General features: G+C 39.7%; 1 protein-coding gene across 3 annotated transcripts in view; it reads right to left on the reverse strand.

The window, feature by feature from the left end:
* SOX5 (SRY-box transcription factor 5) overlaps positions 1 to 20,777 on the reverse strand; it is a 313,721-nt gene that overhangs the window by 32,920 nt on the left and 260,024 nt on the right. For 2 of the 3 annotated variants that reach the window (XM_077807473.1, XM_077807472.1), the window contains exon 9: positions 3,692 to 3,869. The exons of the other annotated variant lie outside the window; for it this stretch is intronic. In XM_077807473.1, the coding sequence (XP_077663599.1) occupies positions 3,692 to 3,869 (178 nt within the window). The remainder of the gene's footprint in view (positions 1 to 3,691; positions 3,870 to 20,777) is intronic. 3 annotated transcript variants of the gene reach the window in all.

Genomic DNA, 20,777 nt, shown 5'->3' on the forward strand with positions numbered 1-20,777 from the left:
CAGTTTTACATAAAATTAATTTGATCCACATAACTTATTTTTACCAAATGACCTGGCTCAATGATTTCAGGGCAATGACAGCTTTTCTAGTGCTAGGAAGGATGTAATCCACAGCTCCTAAATGGTATCATAGGGGTTTCTGGGGGGGGGGGGGGTCGTCCCCATCTTAACAAGTCGCTTGGTTCTTTCCCCACCTTGCATCTGTTATTGATCAAGTTTGCATTTGGTCAGAATAAACTGTATAAAAGCAAACAAAAAACCAGTGACATTTAAAAATAGCAGTGCTCTTGATTAAATATTATAATAGTTATAATTTGTATTATAGCTGAATTTGCCTAAGAATTGGAATTCATGCCCTTCTTCAGACCATTTTTTTTTCCTGACTACCACTCTCTTTGAGAAGATTTGGCACACGTCAGTGAATAAAAGCAAGCACTCTTTATGTTTTTCAATAGCTGCCAATATGCTGGTATGCAGAGAAAAGATTAATATAAATGCAAGTTGAATGTAAATTATTTTTGTTTAGGGTACATGGTGAATTATTGACAGAGAGATACTAAATGCACTTAGTTACAGGGATTGCCAAACCAGTATTTAGATGTTGGAGACAACGGGGAGAGGGGAAGGGGGGACTTGTTTTTGTTTTTAATAGGTAGGCATATGCCTGCTTTTGAAAAGAAATGCCTGGATTTAAAGTTGTATGTGAAGCCATGACACGTGTGACTCCTCAAGTTTTAGCATGATTTACAAGCAGTGAGGATGGGTCTAACCAAAGGACTACATGCCATGTGTGCCATTTCACCAGCTATGAGCCCTACATTATTTTTGATATAAAGGTGCATGCTCCCCTTGACCAGATAGAGCTGAACAATATTGTGAGCACAGTGACAACAAACAGTCTGAAGGATGGATTTTAAAAGGGGGTTTTAAAGTGAATTTAGTGGTGGGGAAAGGTGCCAGCCTATCTGAATTCCAGGACAGTGGGCCTAAGCCCACCTAGATCAGAAGGCCCTCCCTCTCATGGGCAGCCCTACAGACCAAAGTCCTCTTTTTATCCAGAGATCAGAGACAGCATGGTTAAGGCCTTGCAAGGTTCCCAACTGGTGTGCTTCAGCCCTGTGCTGGAGCAACCTACCTCTCACAGTAAGAAGATAGTTCAGTCTACCTAGCCCATTCAATACTTGGTCTTTTTGCTTAAAGTGACAACGAGGCTGTCAATTATGGTGGTTTTATGTCATGTGCAAACTTCTGCTAGGGGCTTGACTGAGCTCAACAACTCATTTTGTTAAGGTCAACAAAGAGTTTATACATGGTAATGGCTTTTGCTTACTACAACCGTGGCTGGCTGTGAACTAGTTACCTAGCAGTAAAAGGCTCTACATACCATTACCAAGCCTCTGAATCATCCAGTCCTCCATAAAGGACAGATTTTTGATAGGAGCAGCCTGTGTCTGTCCAGTTCTTGTGCTGCATTTAAAGACAGCTTATCTTGTACAGTACACACAATGATTCTGTTCAGCTAGCAACCTCAAAAAGTCACTTTCTGTATTGGTAGCTAGGAGATATAAAGCAGTGAACTCTACGTCATTAACAATAACTTAAGTATGTTATCTTTTGCTCCACAGTTTTCCATGGTTTATTAATAATATAACACATTAATTCTTCTTACAAGAGTGACCTTTAAAGCTCCATTCATCCTCACAGCTGTTATCCAATTACATTATCACTCATTACAGGTACAGTGTTTCAAAATCTGCATTTTGTTAAAAGGAGTAAAGTAAATTGTAGGGATCTCAAATCCATGGAAAATACCATGGGTGGAGGAGGAGGAGAACAAGAGACCGTCTGCCACTCAGAGGCAGGTCAGATTCTTAACTCTATGCTTAGAGCTGCTGTTCACTCTCCTCAGGACAAAGGTTTTAAAGAGAAAAAAAATGAAAACTCAGCCCACTGTACACAGAGAGCAGCAGGGCCAAACAGATTAAAGATGCAAATACATTACTAACCTAGCAAGTTAAATAGTGTAGTTCTAATAAGAATAATACATAATAAGTCATGAATTAACAATAGGATATTTATGAAACATTTATGGAGTTCTATAGAATGTCATGCCAAATAAAGTAATTTCCCTTTTAACCCTGGCCATAGAAGTATGTTCTCTATTTGGTGCATGTAATCATAACTCCCATCAGTCTGCACACTGAGTGAAGACTGTGGGTCCCACATATAGGGATTTTAAAGTTGGGGCAGAAGTATGGGTCTTAGTGGTGTATGTGCAACTGGAATATGCTGCACAGTGCACTTGGGTGGAGTACATGTTCATTTATAGGGAGACAGAATGGATGTCTCAAATAGTTTCAATGCATTGCAATGGAAAAATCACAGGAACAGCCAAACTGGAGCAGACCTATGGTCCGTTCAGTCCAGTATCCTGTCTCCAAAAGTGGCCAGTACTAGCTGCTTCAGAGGAAGGTGCAAGAAACCCCACAATAAGCAACTGTAGGATAATCTGCCCCTTCCCCCGACCCCCTGGAAGCTCTCAACCTAATCCCAAAAAGTTAGTGATTAATTTACACCATCCTGCAATCACAATTCAAGTTACAGTAGAACCTCAGAGTTACGAATAGAGGTTGTTCGTAACTCTGACATGTTCATACTCTGGACAAAACATTATGGTTGGTTCTTTCAAAAGTTTACAATTGAACATTGACTTATTACAGCTTTGAAATGTTACTATGCAGAAGAAAAATGCTGCTTTCCCTTTATTTTTTAGTCGTTTACATTTAACACAGTACTGTACTATATTTGCTTTTTTTTTTTGGTCTCTGCTGCTGCTTGATTATGTACCAAATGAGGCGTGTAGTTGACTGGTCAGTTCGTAACTCTGGTGTTTGTAACTCTGAGGTGCTACTGTATTTTCAATCACTTTGTACAATAGATTGGAAAAGATTATCATTACAATGGGGTGTGTCTGCATGTTACTTATACATATACATTACACATAAGGACATGGCACGCACGTTGGGGCACACATCCCTCCCCCCCTTTTAATATAAAGCACTTGTGAAATATAAAGTGTCAATAACAGCAGAACCATTTATTGTTTAAATGGTCGCAAGAGAGGCAGTTTTGGAGGGAGGGAGGAATAATAATATATTACACAACAATACTAAAAGCAGCTAGCCTGACTATTTTCAAGATACAATGTAAAGTATGTTTTGAAATGCACCTGGTGACTTTTTAGTTAGCCATTAATATTACTCCTGGTAGATTAAGCTAAATGCACAAAGCTTTTCAGTGGACTATGCATCAAACCTGTAATTTTCTAAGGAACTGTATGCACATGTAGACATGTAACTCCTAGGGATTTGTTTAAAAGCTTATTCATCAGTTGTTTATACTTTTAAATGGTGAATGTCTGAAATCACTGTAATACAGTAGTAGCCACAAAACAATCATTTATGAATTGTTATCATACAGAAGTATCTGAAATAACACAAGTTTTTCCCATGCGGAATGTGAAGAGTTAATGCACTACTGAGATCACTGAGCACTTTTCCACATGAATGCAATATTAGGCCCCACCTTCTATTTATCATATGCCATTGTGTGGCATTGGTTGGCAAATGCTGATTTTTTTTAATGCTGATCTCTGAGCTACATCAACAAAACCAAAAGAAAACAAACGTACCTATTGTGTTAACTCTGGCCGAAGGACTGGCTAATGTTGCTGGCACTGAGGATTTGAGTGAACCGGCCCCACTGTTTATTCTCAGAGCTGGCATATGAGGAGAAGTGGGCGATGTTGGAGATTTTCCCTCAGACGTCTTGGGTTTAGCTGAGAGGTTCAGCGGCTGGGCCACTTCATCCTACAACGAGCACAAGATAAAGCACGTCATAAAGATGCTGCTGCCGCTGCCATAGTTGTACCCAAACACATATGGTCACGTTCCATTCATGTGAAGTTGCAAATGAGTGATCCTAAAAACACATCATGCAACATTTCCTATGACGCCATCGTGTTAGGTCAGCTGGGAATCAAAATGACCCATGAACTGGAGAATTAGAGAACATTCTTTATTTGCACAATGTACATAAGAATTTTCTCCAAATTTGCATCTACATGATACATAGTTATATAATCCAAACAGGAGTACAGTGACAATAATATTTTGTGTAACTTTTAAAAACTTGAGATAGGTGGGAGAAATAAAAATTAATCACAACTTCCGTCTAAAATTCAACCTCAACCCAAACTTACTTGTAGTTCTAAAACTTGGGTAAACTTGTGTGAGTAAATGTGTTGATTTTGTATTTCTATTTTTATTTTCCTCTGAACTCCCTGGTTTTCACAAGTACCAAAGTATCATAAGCAATCTCTTTTATGGGTATTTTTACCCAGTCAGAACCAGAAAGTCAGTTTTTGTGCTAGTTCCAGCTTCCAAATCTCCATCAGAGATTTGCATAATTTAGAATAAGCATCTAAACTTTTGGATTTTTATAGGAAACTTTAGAGGTTCGCTAATAATTACCATGGTTGTGTACATTGACAACATGGGCCAAGTTCATAAAGAGAGTTCAACTACGAGTGAAATCAACAGGAGTTATATTTGCTTTGTTCAGGACTGAATTTTGCATATTATATATATATAGAGAGAGAGAGAGAGAAAGAGAGAGAGAGCAATAAACAATTCTGAATAATACATTAAAAATCAAAAATCACTTGTTTTGGTTTGACTCTAACGAAAAGCAAAAAGAAGGATCAGAGAAGCCCCTTTCTGTCCCTATAGAGGAGATACAATAGTAAACACTTTTTAAAAAATTACTTTTTAATATCCAGAAATGGTATCTATGTTTTCGGACCATTCTGCCACATACTTATCTGCAACTTGTGTGCCTGCTAGTATCCTATCATGCCAAAGCAGGATATGTTAAAGATGTCCTTGCAGAGCTAAACTTTACTCTGCAACCTGTGAATTAAGAAGCCCATCCTTTAACTAATGGAAGTAATATTTTTGCATTGGTTCTATTACAGATATAATAGGGTTGATTCTGGTCTCCCTTTGTAAGTTTTAATTTTAAGAAAGTCCATTTGCTCCTATGAAATTATTTCCGACTGACACCAGTGAGAAATCAGAATCAGGCCCATAATGTAGGACTGGTAAATGTGGAGCAAACTCCACTGGAATTTTTCCCTGTTACTGTTGGAGTATCTGAAACTACTGTAATACTAATTCTGGTCCAAAGAATGCAGTATGCTGCAGAAAGCAAGGAATTGTCCAGTGGTCTATATTGCATATGGAAACGTTATATAAATATGAATGTCTTCACCATCATACAACCTACTTATAATTCTGCAAAGCACTGTTATGCCACCTTTCAATTATCTCAAACAGGCAAGCTTCTGAGTTGTCTTTATTATATTTGAATGTATTTGATTACTTTATACTTCATAGTTAAAAATGAATTAAAGCAGAATAAACAAAATGATCAGGGAAATAAAGGACAAAAATGTCATCTTTAAAGCGATAGTAAAGTTCTCCTAGATATTTCCTGTGAAGAATAATACAGAAAAAAATCAGTGGGCACAATGTTCAAAAGTGCCCAAGCGATTTAGGAGCCTAAATCCCATTTTCAACAGTGACTTAGCTCACTTAGAAGCACTCACTGTTTTCCCATAACACTTAGCTCCTTAGAGGCTTCTGGAAATGTACCCAGTTTAACCGAAATTATTTGATATGTGTAAATTTACAATGTTTAGAATCCATTCCGCTTAAGACTAAGAAATACAAATCCAGTCCTGGTGCTTGCTTGACTGTTGATGGACATTCACATCTGAATAAAACACAGCCACTGTGTTGCTAAATGGGATGGGGTTTGTCCTGTTGTTCCACTACTTTCAATAGAAAACAACAGCACATCCGTGGTAGATCAGCAGTGAAGCGGTTAAATTAAAAAGTGCAGTTTAAAAAAAAACAAACCAAACCCAAACCCCAACAAACCCAACCACCTGTGTTGATGAAATGTGCCAGACTAATATCCCTGGAGACCAAAGTCCTCTATTTAGCACAGAATAGATCACCAGAAGCAATGCACACTTCCCCACCAACTTTTATCAGCTCCCTTCCAGAGAGGTCAGTTTCCATGTACATTCAATTCTTGACCTCTATTATAAGTGCCAAAAAAAGGGTTGATTAGTTCCAGATATGGTGATGAGCTCTGCGAACAAATGTCTGTCCACTGAAAACCTGACTGAGACCACCACCTCATTTCATATAGGCCATCGAACAGTCATCAGATGCGAATGGTTTTCACTGACCATAAAGACTTAGACTAGATTCAAATTTTCATTTTAGAGGTGAGGGCTCCATGCCCTCTCCCTTTAGAACGAATCTTTGGGCTATCCAGTCCCACTGAGCTTCACTTCCTTTCCTTCTTTTCTTCTCTCTCTCTTTTCCCTGCCTCCCTCATTCCCATCTTCCCCCTCCCCCTTTTTTTTCTGGTGTGAAGTGCAAGGCTTTCCATTAGCTCACTAAGCAGTTTTATTTTTTATGTCTCATTTAATGCAAGTTGGAAATGGAGGTGGCGGTCTTTCTGTCTGAGTTACCCTGCCATAGAGATGTCTGTGCTGTAACTATTCGTGGTGCTAAGAATGCTCTTCTTCATTCAAGTCAGCACAGCTTTCTCTGGAGCCAAGAAGTGTAAGGCCTTGTGGAAATAATAGAAGTCGACAGTTCCAGAGCTGATAAATGTCATTCCAAATTGCCCCTTCATTCACTTTCATTGTGTGTTCAGGCTAATGGTAAATTAATTGGAGGTCACACAAGTTTGGTTCTTATACAGGAGAATGAGTGGACTATTTTGAGCTATTACACGTATTTACAACATGATGTTACTTTACCGTTCAGAGTTCATAATATTTTACCTCTCTTATTTCAAAAGGCCCTATCAAACCCAAATTTGGACTGAAATGCCATTTAAAATCTGGTCTGAGAGTTTAAAAATTCTGAGTCAGATCCTTAGGATCTGGTATAAAAAAAAGTTTGAGGATTTGGTTATAATGTACAATTGTTTTGAACATGAAGATCAACAATAGAACCTTCATTCAATATGTGATGGAACACTTTCTCCCTTCCTTACTTGCAGATATATGTTTAAATTCTCTGGACCAGAGATTCTACTCTCAACTTTCCCAATTCAAATTGGGAAGAGCTGCATTTACTTCATTATTGATTTACACCTGTGTAACTTAGAGAAGAATTTGGCATTTTGCCTTCTTACCATTATTTTTACCAATACAGTTGCAGCTAGTATGTTGCCAGCTTAAAAGTCTAGCAGGCCTGATTTTCATTTATACTGAGAGCCCTTTATACCACTCTGGCAGTGTAAAAGGCCCTTGTGTAAATAAAAATCAGACCCAACATGATCAGTCCAGTAGACAGTGCCTGTAAGGGGGCGGGGGGGAAACAGATTTTTTTAGGTGGATCACAGAGTCTAACATTACTTTCCATACTTACTTTTATTAGAGGAAACCCAACATTGATTGGTCCCTGCCTCACTCCCCCTTTCCCCCAACACACACACATGCAGAATTATTGTAAGATACCAGTGAAAAGAACAGGACAATTTTTTTTTCCTGAAGAGTTAATAATGTCAAACATTTATTTATATAATCAGCCCAAACTATTAATGCTTAAAGCAGAAGACATTAAGACCTAAAAGTCTTGTAATAATATAAACACAGATGTGATGAAAGTGAAATATGATCTCGATTAAAGGTTATGAAATGTTTCCTTTAAAAAGTGGCATATTTGGCTAACAAAACAAAACAAAAAATTAAGAAATAAACGTGGGGAGCAAAGCAGAAGCAAAAACATACCACTAAGGCTGCTAAAAGGAAGTATATGCAGCAGAACCAATGCACTGTAATGGAGATTTCAGTCCCTTATGCCATGGTAATATCAGCACAGCATTCTTTCCAACAGCCTTAGTGGTTTGCTTTCCTTTGTTGAAAGATCATCATAAACTATACCAGAGATGGACCCAATACCTCATTAACTTTGGGACTATGGGGAGGTCAGATCCAAGATCTGATAAGCTTTTACAGCTGGTTCCTAGTCCTATAATGGACAAAAACAAAACTCTAGATCTGAATCCTCCTGAACGATTTTTTTTTGGGGGGGGGGGGGGGGAGGAAAGGAGGAGGAAGGGGTAGAGGAGATGTGGGGAGATCAGAAAATTCAAGATCTGAATTTTGTATCTTGGAATCACCTGGATTCGGAGTGCTTTAAGCTTTCTCACTAAAGCATCATGTATCATGTAAAACAAAGCCTTCTAACTGAGGATTTAAGTGTCTTATAAACATAAATATAAACAAGCCAAAACACTCCTGATGGGTTAGGTATGTACCACACCCATTTTATAGATGTTTGTATTGTTCTTTGTAAATGTAAAATGCTAAATAAATGCTAAGTGTTATTAATACAGATAGGAAAAATGAGGCAGACAGAGGCCAAGTGATTTGCCCAAGGTCATGTTGTAAATCAGTTTACTGGAGTAAACCCTAGAATCCTGACTCCCACGTCACTAATATTGTCCCACCAAATAACTGACTGAAATTATGTTTTCTTTAAGGTCTCTATGGGACAGATCCTGAGATCTCTACTCAGTCCTTACTCAGACAAAAACCCCATGAAGCCAATGGGATTTTTATTTGAGTAGGAATTTTAGCAGGGACTGCAATACCCTCTTCTGAGTCCCTCTTTCTCAGTTAATAAAAAACCATGCCACTTCATATGGTGCGAACTGAATGAAAGAGTGCCGACTCGGATGAGTGCACCAGTCTCGGAGGCAGAGGGTGGGAGGGGAGATCAGATAGATCCATTTAGATTTTAATAATCTAGTTTTTTTTCACATATATTATATATTAGTTTACTATTAAAATACAGTTATTGAAACACCGTGTTGTAGTATAAGCCCAAGCACTTCATCCCTCAACAGTACAAACTGAAGGTCCAGGTTGCAGAGTTTATTACAAAATCATGAACTACGCTGTGCACCATCTGACTGGCAATACAAATGTGCTTAAATGACCTGGCATAAGTACAGCCTAGTGTGTTCTACTAAAGAGGCTTTTCATGACCTCTGGGAACACATTCACCACATATTGCTGCCTATCTAAATGACCTTGACGGTACAAATTACAGCCAAACGAGTTAGAAACAAGGAGCCAGAAAGGGGGTTTCTCAAAGAATGCATCCCCCATCTCTCCGGAAACAAAGCCATGGCCCCACTTCCCCCACCCTCTCTCTCTTTCATGGAGATCTTCATTTCAACAAAAATGCAAAATATGGAGCATTTACTGGTGCGTCTGGGCAGAAGACAATGTTGCTATTGTTGCACGTTGAACAATACACCCAGTCACTGGCCTAGCAATCCAGTCATGCGCTTATCCAGAAATGTTTAACCAGTAAATATATATCAAAAACAGGGGTGCATTTGCACACACACAAATCAAATCCTTCAACATTATTGTCCCCTGAAGAGTACAGCTGTCCCCACACAGAACGATACCGGCAGTTCTTTTTCTTTTGCCATAGTCACTCATGAAATTATCAGTGGTGATAATAAGACGACGAGAGGTAAAGGCAGTTGTTAAACATGTTGTATAAATGAATCACACTGCTGATATTATCCTCACTGATTAAATAATTGTATTAAATTAAGCAAGGATGTTCAAACGACAGGATGGCTGAATTAGATAATGTTCATCTGCAGCTGCACCTCCTCCTGCCACATTTCTAAGTTTTGATTAAGAATAATGCATCCCTTCCTCTAGAAGTGGAAATTTATGTATCTACACAGAGACACAAGACAGGGAGGAAGACAGAGAGACCGACCTCTGGGTCATAATATGACGATAAAAGCAGAGCAGATTTTTAAAAATCTTAGATGTGGAGAATTATTCTTTGGATGCACTAAAATTACTAAAACTTATTGTAAATCTGAGTAATATTTGCAGAACAGAAAGTCTGAAGACTGGGCATTGACCAGAGTTGATCAGGATGCAGAGGGAAAGGCACTGAAAAGCAGATCTAAGGGAAATATTGGAATAAGGCTGTCTACCTCTCTGGTGCTGCATAGTGCAGACTTTTGTTAGTTAATGTATGGCAGCTACAGGTAAATCTCAGCCTGGATTCTCATTTTCACCTCAAACAGTTTCTGGTTGTGGCTTTAGCTGACCCTTAAATCTAATGTAAAAGCCTGTTTTGTTTATTGTATTGCATTCTCAACTGCCTAGGGCGTAGCTCCTAGAGCTAGACACTGGTGGTTTCAGTCACTGAGGGTATTCCCCAAATGCTCTTCTTACTTATGCTTCATCTTACCTGTGTTGTTATTCCCATGACTACTGCTTTTAGGACAGCAGTTCCATGATCAGCAGTCATCCAAGATGGTGAGGTACACATAGGGGAGTATGCTCTTTTCCTGACATGCTCATGCAGAGTTTCCATTTCTGTTGATGGGGGAGCTTCAGTAAGGAGGGCACAAGCTTACGCAAGATTTTGTCCTAGCATCGGGAGTAGCCTTGGTGGGACCTCAGTCACAAAGCCCTGTGGAGGTTCTATATACAGAACTAGCTGAAATCACATAACAAAGCCTGAGTGAACGGGACACTGGAATGACACATTCTACTGAATTCTATGTTGACTGGTAAGTTTTGGTTCCTGTTTTCCAAGACTAGCTTTGGGATTTTGGGGGCTCCCAGGGAGGTTTATTCTTTGGGCACTCATCCCCTCATCTAATGTTTTCCCTTTCAGTGCTAATCCTCTCTCTTGGGCACAACAGACTTTCACATGCGGTGTCTGGGGAAAAGGACTATTGGCTGCACCTTTCCCAAGCTGGGTCAGGACAGAACACGCTGATCCTCTGTTCCCTGCCTAAGATAAGGCAGAACAAGCACAGTGCGGATCAGCGCGCTCAGACACCCACCGCGGAATGCACTGTCTCGCATGAAGCGACAAACTGTGCTCTGTAGCTGTGTAGGAAGGAGGTGAGGGCACAAGAAGACTCACCCATCTTCCTGCATTGCCCAGGGAGCATGACATCACAAAGCGTGCACGGAGGAGAGGGAGCCAAGACCATCTCCATGCATTGGGGAAAGCGCTGGCTGCATGGCAGGGTTAGCATGGGGCGCCCTTTCATGGGTGGAGCAATGAGCGTGTCTCCCCTGTATGCCAGGGAGGCTCAGGTTGAATTCTGCCAACCCAAGGCATACTCCTCTTGGAGCTTCCCTGGGGCAGTGCTGCTCTCCACCACCCTCAATGTCTGACTGCCTAAATGGCATAACTGAGGCCTAACTTTATGGCCATTCCTACAGTTGGGGTTTGGAGGGCTGTGGGTTTATTGGGTGTCCAAAAGCCAGTCCTGCTCTTTATATGCAGACTTTTCCCTACTTTGAGCCAGATCGTGGTCTTTTTGAACTCCCTGAGCGTTTGGTCAGGGATTTAATTGGGAGCTAAATCAGGCCCTTTGCCCTCTCTTCCACTCTGCGATGGGATGATGATTTTAAGCCTGTAGATTCCTGGCCAATTTATTAACCAGCTCTTGGAATTCTTTGTTTGACTACCTGGAAACCCTCAGCTTTTCTCTTGTCTATTCCATATGCTGTTTTGCTGTGACAAAGAGCAGCTTTGTTGTTTTCCCTTTGTATCTGATATCCTGATGTCCACATGTTTCATATATAATTCCTAAACCGACAGGGAGAATGAGTGGGGCTTGTCTATTGGCTTGCAGGCAAACCCTGCTCTCTACCATCCATAAACATGGAGGGACCAGACTGTAGTATCATCAGTGTGCTAGGGTGTCGAGGGGAGTGTAGGATTCCTCAAAGCTGTGCTCCATGGAGGCCCTCTGAACCACAGCACACAGGTACAGGGGAAGGGCAGGCTGGGGGAGAAGTTAGGGTGAGTCCACAACTACTCAGGTCCACCAATCAGTCCCTTCAAGGAATGGGGGATGGACCCATGACAATGAGGGTTATTCCAGACCTAACACAGCCTGAAGGTAGTGGTGGTGGAGGACTTAGATGAATTCTTCTCCTGTTCATGCCCAAGAAGATCCCCAAAGCACGATCTGGTTTTGACCCCATTAATCACATTATATAAATTGGTCAAGACTCTCACGGGGATTTGGAAATGGTCTCTAAAAATCTTATCAGCAATGCAAGTCCTGTGCTAGGATCTGCCCTGTGGAAGTTCCCAAGGCTGGAGGCTACCTGTTGTGCTAACACCACACACATGAGCATAGAAGTTAGTAATATGTAAGCTGGTATGTGTGAAATAAAAACTTCTTGTTAATGCTTAAAAACAAAATCGAAGGTTTTATAAGATTCTGAAATGCTCAGAGACACATCCCTGAAACACACTTCAGCTTCTGTCTGGGTCTGGAAGTACCCTCAGAACACCAAAATGGCTGTTCTTGTGACATCTCCAGGTGAGTTGCAAGCACAAGTACCAGGAAGTGTGCAAAGAAGCCTGTTCTTGTGAGAGTTTTAGGTCATTTTTGCTCACTCTAGAGTTTTACACAGGATAATCTTCAGATAAACATCTGGATTTGTGGATGCTTATTCTAACCAACCCAAACTTCAAACCTTGAATTTAATAACCATCCTCAAGATAAATATTGTATTTTTATTGTCAATACACTGCTGTTTAGGCAACTGTTTTCCTGTTTTGATTGAAATAGCAGGAGCGATGGCTGCTAGCAGCCACACTTCTGAGAATATTGTAGGTAAGTGTTCAGTACAGCAGTGGGCAGAATTACAAGCACAATGTCCTTTTACATTTGCTTGTGCCTGACTATGAACATGTAAGTCCCGATCCTTCAACACTTCATAAGTGAAAATTTAATTTGATAAATTAAAATGAGCCCAATCCTGAAGGCTCACTACTTGGGAAAATCTTCCATACATTTCAATGAAAGTTTTTCCCTAAGTAAGTTCTGTGGGTTTGGCCCATATTGAGAAACAGCTAATATGGGGTACAGATGCAACATGAGCCAAGGAAGTGAGATTTAGTTCCTGGTGGGGGCTCATCTAAACTTTGTGCCACAATTGGGTCCTCTCGATAACTTTTAATTCCTAATAATTAAAGCATTGTTCAACTGTATTTCCCATACCAACACTGCTCCTAGTTTGTGTAATGCTATTAATGAAGTTCCTCTCTCAACAGGCTCAGGTTAGCTGCTAAACAAGAAAAGAGTGTCTTAGGCACAGATCAGGATCAACAGGAGAAGCCAAGAACCAATTTTTCAGGCTTTTAACAATATAAAATATTTCACACAAGATAAAAATCATGAGAGAAGATCACAAAATTAGAGGGGGGAATTCTCCTAAAAGGAATATTTCTTCCAAACAGCCCCGCTGAAATATGTGGCAGAGAGGACAAGAACAGTATTTTTCAACAAATTTCTTCACAAGTATTTGTGAATTTAAAGTTCACAACACCTCAACATCATTATCCTCATTTTATAATGGGAGTGACCAACGTACAGTATGGTTAAGTGACTTGCCTAATCTCATACAGCAAGTAAGTAGCAGAGTTGGGAATGAGAACACAGGGCCTGCTGGACTGGATTGGACCAGCTGTTCATTTAGTTCAGTATCCTGTCCCCAAAAGTGACCAGTACCAGCTGCTTCAGAGGAAGGTGCAAAAAACAGTAAGTAGTTATGTGAAAACCTCTCTCTAGGGAATATACCTCCCACCTCCCATTAACTAGAGATTGGTTTATGCCCTGAAACATTAGTGTTTATATCTCTTCCAAAACACTTAGGTTTTTTTTTAATCTTTACCATAACAATTACGGACACAGAACCCGGGAGTCCTGACTTTCAGTGTCCTATTCTTACTAACATATATTCTCTATCTGTATAAAGCATGTTTATAAAAAGGAGATAGACTTTATACTGGATTTGGTTTCCTGCTTAAATTGAACTCAGTGGCTACTACCTCCCTCTGGCTAATAATGTTCAGGAACTGCTAGGCAAAAATCAATAGCGATGAACTAAAAAAGAAGAAACCTCTAAAGGAAGGGAAGGACCTGGAATGAAACAAAACAAGAACCCACAAAACCAAACTGCATTACAAACTGGTACATTTTAAATGAACAACAAGAAAACAGAAGCCACACTGATCAAAGTCTACCACCGCCTCTCCTCACTGTAGATGACATGTACGCTGGGAGCACACCACCACCTCAACCCCACACCTACAAAAAGAATTAATTTCAAAAAGACGACAGACCAAAGCACACATATCAAAACAAATTAGCAACAAACCCTTCATCCTGCTGTGGTCATACAAGAGAGAGAGACAAAAGTGCTGCATGGAACCCAGAATTCAGAAAATCAGTTGTTGAAAACTTTAGAAGAAACAAGTCAAAAAGAGCTTTAAAGTAAAAAATTTAAACAGTCTGTACAACCCACAGTGGACTAAAAAATTCCTTTTAAAAAAACCACCTGTATTCCCTCTGACTTTGTATATCTCTATATATGCTAGATAGATTTTACATCAACATACAGGCAGCTACGTATACAGTACACCAAGTATGCTGTGCATAGATACAGATAGGGTGTTTTTATTTATAGATATACACAACTGTATGAAAGACTGTCTAAATATGTTTTCCTACTGTAGGAATGAACTGGTTGACAATTTAATTGTCAAACTCTTAAATTGTTTTTAAAAGATAAATTGTGAACACAAAACTCAGATATTTAAAATATGCTCACCTGTGTTACTATCACCCTCTACGATCACTAAAATTGAAGTGATTTAATTTCTCACCATTTATACTGCTTATTTAGTTTTTGCATTTCACTCCATTTGGATACTGAACTAGATCTAATCAGTTTCACGCCACTTTCTGTATCACATGTGTTTCCACAATTTTTTGGGGCATGGAAGAGATCTGCAATACGTCATGGGAATGTTTCAAACCAACTCAAATTCTATTTTCAATTACATTTAACAAAATGAAATCACTTTGATTTCTGCTTTTATGCCCTCACCCCTTTTCCTACATTTTGGGCATAACTAATTTGCAATATCCCTATAACAGGGAGCAGGATTTCTCTATCTTCCTACTCTGTTATCAGGTGTTGGAACCATACAGGAGACATAAATTTCTGGTGACTCACTGAGGCATAGGCTGCTTCTTAGAACCTACTCTATTAAGGAAAACAGCCCTCTGGTAAAGGGACCTAGGGCTTCAGAAAGACAAATTTGAGGAAGGAGAAAGAAAGGTATTGTGGTAAAGGCACTGGCTGGGGACTCAGAAGATCTGGGTTCATTTCCGGATTTATCCACAGACTTCTCATGTGATCCTGGATCAGTCACTTAGGGCCTGATTCTTCATTATCTTGCACATTGTGAAGTCATTTACATCAGTGCATGGCGAGTATAAAATGTTACCAAATCCAAAAGGTAGGACTTTTTGTAAATGACTACACAAGGTGCAGAGCAATGGAAAAATCAGGCCTTTAATCTCCCTGTGCCTTAGTTCTCGAGTTGTAAAATGGGGATAACACTACTTTCTTGCTTTTAACCTAAGGATTTGATTCTCACTTACACTAAGGTGACTTTACAACACTCTGCAAGTGTAAAGAGGTCTAAAGTGGTATAAATCATATATACACCTATTTAGTTGAGTGGGGATTCCACCAGTTTACAGAGTTTTAAGTTTAAAGTATATGCTAATTAATAAACAAACACATTAATATCAAACAAGCCTAACAATACAGACCTTTTAAAAAACTGAAATAAATTGTAGTTCCATTTTTATTCAGAACTGCCAGTGACAGGATACAAACAGAACAGACAATATTGTGTTGTGTCAAATTCATCCCTCACTGTGTGAGATGCAACAGATTACACTCACATCTCACTCTTGATTTTCCACCAGTGAAAATTAAATCACCAACTGCTGGATTCTTTAACAACACGTATGGTTCGACACTTGAGATGCTGAGCACTTGCAGTTCACATTGATGCTGATGCTCAGAACCTCTCAGGATCAGGCCCTTTGAAACTGAAACGAACAACTATATATCAGAATATGTGTTACATTGTAGGAACTCACTACAATTCACTCCAGGAGTTGAGCGAATTATAGAGATGAATTTGAAATCAAATCATGAGAACTACAAGATCTTCCTAGGTCAAATTATGGAGATTTTTGTATTCCATCTCTCTATTAATTACATCAAATATGCATGCACCCATACACAAAATACATCCCATACTATTCCTTGAGCTGAAACCATCAGTTAAAAATGGGTTTTTGAAAGGCTGAAAGAAGGCAACTGCTTTAAAAAAATATACTTCAAACAGCCCCAACATCACACTGTTAAGCTGGCCTATTCTTTTCAGGCCTACAACAAATGTCTATTTAAGAACACATCCAAACACATTCCCATCACTCATCCAGAACACATTCACCTCCCAGAAGCTAATAATGTAAGATATGGAAAGAAGGATAAGAGAGACCTTTAGTCCACCTACTGGCTTGACCAAAGGCAATGAATCCAGCCCTAGCTCATTTGAAGTAAGTTCAATTGTGTCAAAGGTTACCCACAAGCTATTTCTTGATGGTTTATAGCTGATGTCTACCGATGTCTAATGATTCTTTGTCTTCACAAGCAGTATCCAGGAGGGAAAGATGATGCCTTTAAAAAAGTTCCAGGGGGTTGACTTACTATTTATGTACAGGGCCTTATATGGGCTACTTTTATATAACACCCTGAAGAAAAAACATATTTTCCCCCACTCACTATATTTAAGATGCAATGTTTTGTGACTTACTCTGGGCACAAATGCTTGAGTGTTGACTCAAAAGATGTATGCCACCAATTAATTATGATCAAAATAAGATACTTGGATATATTGTAAGCATCAGGTGATTTAATCATTTCAATTATAATGACTTGTGTTTATACAGCAGCTGTGTTCCTGTATAAGCCCACAACAGTTTACAAATGGATTTCACAAACTACGTACTGTGACTACAATAGGAATCATTTCACCCAACGCTGGCATGCAGTCATCTGAAGATGAATCACAACATAGTTTAACGAGAGCACAGGATGAGGAAGTGATGCATACTGCACTCGATTGAAAGTAAAGGGCTAATTTTAATAAAACACCTGCTCTTCTAAGCGCAATTTTGAAATTATCAATGTGTTTGAGACCCATTTATATTTTTAAAATGAACCCAGAACTCTAGGCATCTATTTGGCATTTTGCCTCTATCGTCCCCTAAATGTTTGTGCTTATTTCTCACACAGGACTCATCTTGTATAGAACATTTCATCCTCATCGCCCAGCTGGGGCCACCGCCTACTCCCCCCAGTATCCTCTTGGATCCAGAACCGTGGAGAGGAGATGCCGCACACTCTACAGGCACTAGGATGCAGATGGTATCTCCCATTCCCCTCCCCATGTGGGCTTGGGAGAAAGCTGCAACAAGGGAGCCTGCCAGAGACTCAAGTCAGCAGCGGCAGAAGCCAAAGCAGAGACTATCGGTCCTTTGGAGAGCTTGCTACAGTTTTGACCGGACGTTCTCTACCCTGTGCTGAATTGGCTGTTTGCGCCAAGCATCCCCCTTCTCTGACAGTCTCTTCACTTCAGCATCACTCTTCTCACTGTCTTCTCCACATCTCTGTCCCCCTCAATCCCTTCCCTTCAATGTCCCCTCTCCCTTCCCTTTAGCTTATCCCCTCCTAACTAAACTCATCATAAATACGTACATACATACAATTTTCTAGAACGAACATGATGTTTGCTATCATCACATCATTCACTCTGCTTGTGTTTTTCCACTCCTCCCTCCACCCTGTCAGTCTTATCTGTTTAGATTGCAAGCTCTTCAGGGCAGGGACTGTCTTTTTGTTCTGTGTTTGTACAGCACCTAGCACAAATGGCGTCCCGGTCTGTAACTGGGGCTCCTAGGGGCTATGGTAATACAAATAAATAACAACACAACAGTAATAATGTATGTGGGGCTGCTGAGTGTAAAACTGTAAATCCAGGCTTCAGCACAGTAGTAAGATGGGCAAAAGGTCATGTGACAACATTTTGACCTTGGGTATCACAAATGTAATGGCACCTGACGAGATGAGGCAGACCCATTGTCCAGCCAAATGTGAATGTATGCCAAATTTCCCTTACCCAAATTCGATTTGTGCCTTTTACGAGTAGTACATTGCAAGCACAGTCCAACCGCACCTTGATGTTAAATAACAAAATGGAGATTAGTTAAATCACCACTGAGTTTAAGTTGCTGGATTTTTATTTTAAACAGCCATCAATAGCCAAATCATGTAACCCTTATTCATGTGACTAATCCCAGAAATAAGACTACTCACATGAGGAAGAGTTTGCAAGACCAGATCACTCTGGTAGCAATGGCAGCTGGTCCTAATATAATATCATAAAACAGCTTCATGGGCAGGATGATATAGCCAACACTAGACTCTTGGGTGAGATCTCGCCACACTTGGGCCTCCATTTTCTTGTGGGCGGGTGGATGGGTATGTGTGTCGCCAGTAGGTATGAGGACACAGAACTTTTGAGGAGTTGACTTGGGGCAGAAAGGTAAGGAGAGGACCAGAGGAAGGGCCAAAGGGATTATTCCCCACTTCCAGACTTGTCAGAGAGTTAATGCAGCCTGTATTGGGCCAGAAAGTTTTATGTTTTCACTAAGACAGCCCATGCCAAAGTTCAAAATGTATTAACGTGCAGCCATAAACTACTGTTTATGTAGCTCTTAACCTGACTAAAGATGAGGTAAACACTAACTTGGGATGACTAGAGCTCTGAGAACATTACTTGTAGAAGGGGAGATATTTATTAGAACCTGAAATAACTAAAATGCTCAGCAGTCTCATGCTATAAACACATTTTCTCCCTCTTGTACACTGAATTAAAACTGCTTTCGTGGTAGTATCACCACACTATTTTCTTTTATATTACTACATATTTTTCTCTGAAGCATTCAGGGGAGGGTGGAGAAAGCACTCTTCAAACAGAACTTTAAGAAGCTTTTTGTGCCAATTTTCCTATGGATATGTCATGTTGGGTTCTGTCCGTCCCTGTGTAACTCCTGTTATGTCATGTTAGCTTGAAGTCATGTAACACAATGTGACTGATTCATGACGTGGCATGTCACACTCTGGCATGTCAGCTGAAAAGCTGTGCAAATCCATGACTTACATATGTATATACACACACAGCTCTTAAAAGTGTTTTGGGTTTTTTAGCTCTTTTTGCCTAGCAGGTGCTGACACATCCATTCAAAAAGTTGAAAAATACGAAAAAATTACAAACCACTTAAGGTTTGTTACTCAAAGAGCTTTTCTATATGATCCCAGTACACAGAACATCCCAATCCCCAGCATTCCTAAACATAGACAAGGTTTTCTCTCCACACATTCCCAGTGTTGGGAGATATCTGCCCATCTTTAATAGATCATCTAAGATCATCAGTGACAATGCTAGTCTATTTTGCACTTAAAATGCAGCAGGAAATGAAAAGACTAGAAACTAAAACAGCCCATGAGAACCAAATGTATTAAACACTTGTGCATCACACAACTAGCACATAAATAACACAACTGTGAACAAAAATCTATACCTGGTTTTATATGTGGAGGAGGATCCTCAGAGCCCCTTGTTAAAATCTTATTACAAAACTGAATGGAAGGGTGTGTCGCTCTCTTGGCTTCTGATTGGAGTTACTCCTAGTCTGGATACTGCTAAATCGTTCTTGCCATGGAGTAATGAGGGTCAGAAATATACTTCTGGAGAGCAAAGTTTATGCATTTGCAGTATTGCCAGTACCAAATGTTCAAAAATCATGAGTCAGGCTCCCCAAAATCATGAGATTGGCTTAAAAATCAAATCATGAGATTTTATTAAAACAATACACTTTGGGTTTTTTTTATTTGTCTTCTGGTTTTTGAGCTTTGGTATACACTTGGGTCCCTTTTTCAAGCTTTTCTCTGCAACCGTGAGGGCTTGAAACTAACAAAGAAAAAAACCTGAGATTCTCACATATTCACATGATTCCAGGAGTTGGGGCTTTAAATAAACTAAGACATTTCATAAGACTGATGATAAAATTGGGAGAGTTCGCAACACTGCAGCAGTGCACCTAAGCTTCTGAGGAGGGTATTATTCTCCATTTTAACAAGGTGTACACCCAGTCTCTTTTTAAGTCTCTCTCACAAACATACTTCACTATTTCACATTACACAAACTGAATACTGTAGTATATTACAAGCAAAGTACTTCACATTTTTTCTTTATGAAACAAAATATAAATATTTGCAGGAAAAGGCACATAATATAATTTCGTGTTGCCTCCATCCTGGGTTGTGGAAAAGTCTCTCTTTAAATGGGAAAACAAAATAGATTTTCCCCATCTCAGATGCCTTGTCTCTGCAGCGACCCCCAGTTACCTGAGATTCTTCACAGGGGAAATATCTGTGAAGCCCCTTGTTAAGATATGAGCAGTGTAACAGTGGGATGATCTAAGAGCTGTGCCCTGGAGAGGAATGCTTTACACTGTTAATAAAAAAAAATAAAATCCCTGATTGAAACATTGCAATATTTCCTTAAAAGTAAGACATGGGTACTGCTAAATAGGCTTCTATCAGACTTAGTTTAAAACTCTTCTGCCTGAACATGGGGTCAGAAGGCCAAATGCAAACCTGGTACAGA

Source organism: Eretmochelys imbricata, chromosome 1, assembly GCF_965152235.1.
Source record: "Eretmochelys imbricata isolate rEreImb1 chromosome 1, rEreImb1.hap1, whole genome shotgun sequence".
NCBI classification, from domain to species: domain Eukaryota; kingdom Metazoa; phylum Chordata; order Testudines; family Cheloniidae; genus Eretmochelys; species Eretmochelys imbricata.